Source organism: Hyla sarda, unplaced genomic scaffold (genome assembly GCF_029499605.1).
Source record: "Hyla sarda isolate aHylSar1 unplaced genomic scaffold, aHylSar1.hap1 scaffold_897, whole genome shotgun sequence".
Lineage (NCBI taxonomy): Eukaryota > Metazoa > Chordata > Amphibia > Anura > Hylidae > Hyla > Hyla sarda.
Window position 1 is genome coordinate 138,464 of NW_026610926.1, and position 6,000 is coordinate 144,463.

The following is a 6,000-nucleotide window of genomic DNA, read 5'->3' on the forward strand; positions in this document are numbered from 1 at the left end:
CACCAACATAACTGGCAAACACCTTTAGGGTATGTTCACACTACGGATTTGTAGCTGAATCTCCACTCACGGAATTCAGCGAGCGGAGATTCAGCCTGGCAGCCGGGAGCGGCGGTAGGACCGCATGGCACAGCGCTGTCACCATTGATGGCTATGCAGTGCTTGTGGACTTCTGCACAAAGAATGAACATTCTTTGCGCTGAATTATTTCAGCGGCGGAATTGTCCGGCGCTGAAATTCCGCAGTGTGAACGGGTCTCGCGGAAGACCCATTCACACAGATGCTAACGTTCACTGTGCGGAATTTCACTTGCGGAATTCCGCAGTGTGAACATACCCTTAGCCTCCCGCTAGTATAGCCCACCACACATGACCCCTCTGTCTAGATCTCACCTGTTTTCGTGATCGTATGGCGCACTCCTCCAGGGTCTCAGCAGCCTCCAATTTTCCCTGTCGTCGGTATAAAGCGCCCAGGTTGCGGAGGGTGGTATTTACTGTGGGACTGGATATAAAAAAAAACACAGATGACTAAGGGCCCCCGCCAGAGCAGACATTAGTAAGGAGACCCCCACATCCACAGAGGACGGAACACACTCACCTGTTCACCCTACAGGCCTTGTACCAGCCCCCATACTCTGAGTATGGCGTCCCGTCATTGTTAGGGGTCTGCAAAGAGAAGGTAAAGTTCAGGAGGACAACAGAAGCAGCGGGTACCTGCCCCCAGCAGCACCAGGCACCCGGGAGGAGAATAGTTCCAGCAGACTAACAGGCACTTGGGAGGAGGATAGCCCCCAGCAGCATCAGGCACTCGGGAGGAGGATAGCCCCAGCAGACTAACAGGCACCTGGGAGGAGAATAGCCCCAGCAGACTACCAGGCACCCGGGAGGAGAATAGCCCCAGCAGACTACTAGGCACCCGGGAGGAGAATAGCCCCAGCAGACTAACAGGCACTTGGGAGGAGGATAGCCCCAGCAGCCTAACAGGCACCTGGGAGAATAGCCCCAGCAGACTACCAGGCACCCGGGAGGAGAATAGCCCCAACAGACTACCAGGCACCCGGGAGGAGAATAGCCCCAGCAGACTAACAGGCACTTGGGAGGAGGATAGCCCTCAGCAGCATCAGGCACCCGGGAGGAGAATAGCCCCAGCAGCACCAGGCACCCGGGAGGAGAATAGCCCCAGCAGACTAACAGGCACCTGGTAGGAGAATAGCCCCAGCAGACTACCAGGCACCCGGGAGGAGAATAGCCCCAGCAGACTAACAGGCACTTGGGATGAGGATAGCCCCAGCAGACTAACAGGCACTTGGGATGAGGATAGCCCCAGCAGACTACCAGGCACCGGGAGGAGAATAGCCCCAGCAGACTAAAAGCACTTGGGAGGAGGATAGCCCCCAGCAGACTAACAGGCACTTGGGAGGAGGATAGCCCCCAGCAGCAGCAGGCACCGGGAGGAGAATAGCCCCAGCAGCACCAGGCACCCGGGAGGAGAATAGCCCCAGCAGCACCAGGCACCCGGGAGGAGAATAGCCCCAGCAGACTACCAGGCACACAGGAGGAGGATAGCGCCAGAAGCACCAGGCACCCGGGAGGATAGCCCCAGCAGACTAAAAGCTATGGGTAGAACACAGTGTACAGAACAGCTGCCTTCCATATCATGTCCTGTGTCCCCCTCGCAACCCCTTAACACTGATCTAAAATCAGAGATCCAGCTCAGACAGAAGCCCCTGTGATTGTCTATGTGTAATGTAAATTACCCCCCTCATCCTTTGAATCAGCCCCCCCCTCTCATCCTCCATCCTCTGAATCAGCCCCCCCCCCTCTCATCCTTTGAATCCTTTGAATCAGCCCCCCCCCCTCTCATCCTCTGGATCCGCCCCCATGATCCCCCCCCCCCGATCCTCTGAATCAGCCCAATGATCCCCCCCGAATCAGCCTCGATTACACCCCCACACCTAGGATCTGACTACTCCCTGCACCCAGGCCATCACCTTGCTCATCTCCTCCCGCTCCTCAGCATGCATCCAGATGGGCTTGTGGTCGTCTGCAGGACAGAAAAAGCATAATAAGGAACTGTAAAACAAATCATGTACAAGATGTCATGTGGGCCAGAACTCACCATCCACAGAGCCAAACTCCTTGACGTGGGCCTGTGTGAGGATGTCCTTGTACAGCTGCTCTGCTGCCTTGTACTTCGCTTGCTTCAGGTAACACGAGGCCTGGGGAGGAGAGGCCAAAGGGTATTTGTGGGGCCCAACATCATTACTGGGGCCCCGCACCTCAGGAGGACAAGAACTCATCCCTCACCCACCCCTCAGAAGGGCACATGACCCCTGTGCCCCCCTTCATAACAAGGTGACTCCGCTCCTCCCCTATACTGACAGGCGGCCCCGCTCCTCCCCCATACTGACAGGCGGCCCCGCTCCTCCCCCATACTGACAGGCGGCCCCGCTCCTCCCCCATACTGACAGGCGGCCCCGCTCCTCCCCTATACTGACAGGCGGCCCCGCTCCTCCCCTATACTGACAGGCGGCCCCGCTCCTCCCTATACTGACAGGCGGCCCCGCTCCTCCCCTATACTGACAGGCGGCCCGCTCCTCCCTCACACTGACAGGCGGCTCCGCTCCTCCCTCACACTGACAGGCGGCTCCGCTCCTCCCTCACACTGACAGGCGGCTCCGCTCCTCCCTCACACTGACAGGCGGCCCCGCTCCTCCCCTATACTGACAGGCGGCTCCGCTCCTCCCCTATACTGACAGGCGGCCCCGCTCCTCCCTATACTGACAGGCGGCCCGCTCCTCCCCTGATACTGACAGGCGGCCCCGCTCCTCCCTATACTGACAGGCGGCCCCGCTCCTCCCCTATACTGACAGGCGGCCCCGCTCCTCCCCTATACTGACAGGCGGCCCCGCTCCTCCCTTATACTGACAGGCGGCCCCGCTCTTCCCTTATACTGACAGGCGGCCCCGCTCCTCCCTTATACTGACAGGCGGCCCCCGCTCCTCCCTTATACTGACAGGCGGCCCCGCTCCTCCCTTATACTGACAGGCGGCCCCGCTCCTCCCTTATACTGACAGGCGGCCCCGCTCCTCCCTTATACTGACAGGCGGCCCCGCTCCTCCCTTATACTGACAGGCGGCCCCGCTCCTCCCCTATACTGACAGGCGGCCCCGCTCCTCCCTTATACTGACAGGCGGCCCCGCTCCTCCCTTATACTGACAGGCGGCCCCGCTCCTCCCTTATACTGACAGGCGGCCCCGCTCCTCCCTTATACTGACAGGCGGCTCCGCTCCTCCCTTATACTGACAGGCGGCCCCGCTCCTCCCTTATACTGACAGGCGGCCCCGCTCCTCCCTATACTGACAGGCGGCCCGCTCCTCCCTTATACTGACAGGCGGCCCCGCTCCTCCCTTATACTGACAGGCGGCCCCGCCCCTCCCTTATACTGACAGGCGGCCCCGCCCCTCCCTTATACTGACAGGCGGCCCCGCCCCTCCCTTATACTGACAGGCGGCCCCGCTCCTCCCTTATACTGACAGGCGGCCCCGCTCCTCCCTTATACTGACAGGCGGCCCCGCTCCTCCCTTATACTGACAGGCGGCCCCGCTCCTCCCTTATACTGACAGGCGGCCCCGCTCCTCCCTTATACTGACAGGCGGCTCCGCTCCTCCCTCACACTGACAGGCGTCCCCGCTCCTCCCCTATACTGCCAGGCGGCCCCCCTCACAAGGGTACACGGTCCTGTATCCCATCATAAATATCAATAGGGGCCAATCCTCTTTCTCATACCAAATTGTTCTTGGTTTTGGCAACATTTGGATCATCAGGTCCTAGCCGGGCTTGGTAGATCTCCAGTGCACGACAATAGTAATATTCTACTTCGTCGTATTTCCCCTGATTCTGACACAGCAGCGCCAAATTATTCAGCTGCTTCGCAACATCAGGATGATCCTTCCCAAGAACCTAATGAGAAATATTATAAGTGGGTCATCTGAGACAGAAGAGGTGGGCGGGAGGAAGATGAGGAGGAGAAGGAGGGATGGAGGAGAAAGATGGGGAGGAGAAGGAGGGATGGAGGAGAAAGATGAGGAGGAGAAGGAGGGATGGAGGAGAAAGAGGAGGAGGAGGAGGAGGAGGTGAAAGAGGAGGAGGAGGAGGAGGAGGAGAAAGAGGAGGAGAAAGGAGGAGGAGAAAGGAGGAGGAGAAAGAGGAGGAGAAAGAGGAGGAGAAAGAGGAGGAGAAAGAGGAGGAGAAAGAGGAGGAGAAAGAGGAGGAGAAAGAGGAGGAGAAAGAGGAGGAGAAAGAGGAGGAGGAGATGAAAGAGGAGGAGGAGGTGAAAGAGGAGGAGGAGGTGAAAGAGGAGGAGGAGGAGGAGAAAGAGGAGGAGAAAGAGGAGGAGAAAGAGGAGGAGAAAGAGGAGGAGAAAGGAGGAGGAGAAAGGAGGAGGAGAAAGAGGAGGAGAAAGAGGAGGAGAAAGAGGAGGAGAAAGAGGAGGAGAAAGAGGAGGAGAAAGAGGAGGAGAAAGAGGAGGAGAAAGAGGAGGAGAAAGAGGAGGAGAAAGAGGAGGAGAAAGAGGAGGAGAAAGAGGAGGAGAAAGAGGAGGAGAAAGAGGAGAAAGAGGAAGAGGAGAAAGAGGAGGAGGAGGAGGAGGAGGAAGAGGAGAAAGAGGAGGAGGAGGAGGAGGAGGAGGAGGAGGAGAAGGAGGAGAAAGAGGAGGAGGAGGAGAAGAGGAGAAAGAGGAGGAGGAGGAGAAGGAGGAGAAAGAGGAGGAGGAGGAGGAGGAGGAGGAGGAGGAGGAGGAGGAGGAGGAGAAAGAGGAGGAGGAGAAGGAGGAGGAGGAGAAGGAGGAGGAGGAGAAAGAGGAGGAGGAGAAAGAGGAGGAGGAGAAAGAGGAGGAGGAGAAAGAGGAGAAAGAGGAGGAGAAGAAAGAGGAGAAAGAGGAGGAGAAAGAGGAGAGAGGAGGAGAAAGAGGAGAAAGAGGAGGAGATAGAGGAGGAGAAAGAGGAGGAGGAGGAGGAGGAGAAAGAGGGAGGAGAAAGAGGAGGAGGAGGAGAAAGAGGAGGGGGAGGAGGAGGAGAAAGAGGAGGAGGAGGAAGAGGAGAAAGAGGAGGAAAGAGGAGGAGGAGGAAGAGGAGAAAGAGGAGAAAGAGGAGGAGGAAGAGAGAAAGGAGGAAAGAGGAGGAGGAAGAGGAGAAAGGAGAAAGAGGAGGAGGAGAAAGAGGAGGAGGAGAAAGAGGAGGAGGAGAAAGAGGAGGAGAAAGAGGAGAAAGAGGAGAAAGGAGAAAGAGGAGAAGAGGAGAAAGAGGAGAAAGAGGAGGAGGAGAAGGAGGAGAAAGAGGAGGAGGAGAAAGAGGAGAAAGAGGAGGAGAAGAGGAGAAAGAGGAGGAGATAGAGGAGGAGATAGAGGAGGAGATAGAGGAGGAGATAGAGGAGGAGATAGAGGAGGAGATAGAGGAGGAGATAGAGGAGGAGATAGAGGAGGAGATAGAGGAGGAGATAGAGGAGGAGATAGAGGAGGAGATAGAGGAGGAGATAGAGGAGGAGAAAGAGGAGGAGAAAGAGGAGGAGAAAGAGGAGGAGAAAGAGGAGGAGAAAGAGGAGGAGAAAGAGGAGAAAGAGGAGGAGGAGGAGAAAGAGGAGGAGGAGGAGAAAGAGGAGGAGGAGGAGAAAGAGGAGGAGGAGGAGAAAGAGGAGGAGGGAGAAGAGATGAGGAGGAGACAGAGGAGGAGAAAGAGGAGGAGAAAGAGGAGGAGAAGAGGAAAAGAGGAGGTGAGAAAGAGGAGGAGAAAGAGGAGGAGAAAGAGGAGGAGGAGGAGGAGAGGAAGAAAGATGAGGAGGAGAAGGAGGAAGATGAGGAGGAGAAGGTGGCAGGAGAAAGATGAGGAGAAGAAGGAGGAAGATGAGGAGGAGAAGGTGAGCAGGAGAAAGATGAGGAGAAGAAGGAGGAAGATGAGGAGGAGAAGGTGGGCAGGAGAAAGATGAGGAGAAGAAGGAGGAAGAT

General features: G+C 57.1%; 1 protein-coding gene across 4 annotated transcripts in view; it reads right to left on the minus strand.

The window, feature by feature from the left end:
- LOC130348978 (kinesin light chain 1-like) overlaps positions 1-3,962 on the minus strand; it is a gene marked incomplete at its 5' end in the record, with an annotated part of 38,885 nt that extends 34,923 nt beyond the window's left edge. For all 4 annotated transcript variants that reach the window (XM_056554786.1, XM_056554785.1, XM_056554784.1 and 1 more), the window contains 5 exon segments: positions 393-501; positions 598-665; positions 1,991-2,043; positions 2,119-2,218; positions 3,789-3,962. In XM_056554786.1, coding sequence (XP_056410761.1) covers positions 393-501; positions 598-665; positions 1,991-2,043; positions 2,119-2,218; positions 3,789-3,962 — 504 coding nt within the window.
- Positions 3,963-6,000: the final 2,038 nt, after the last annotated feature.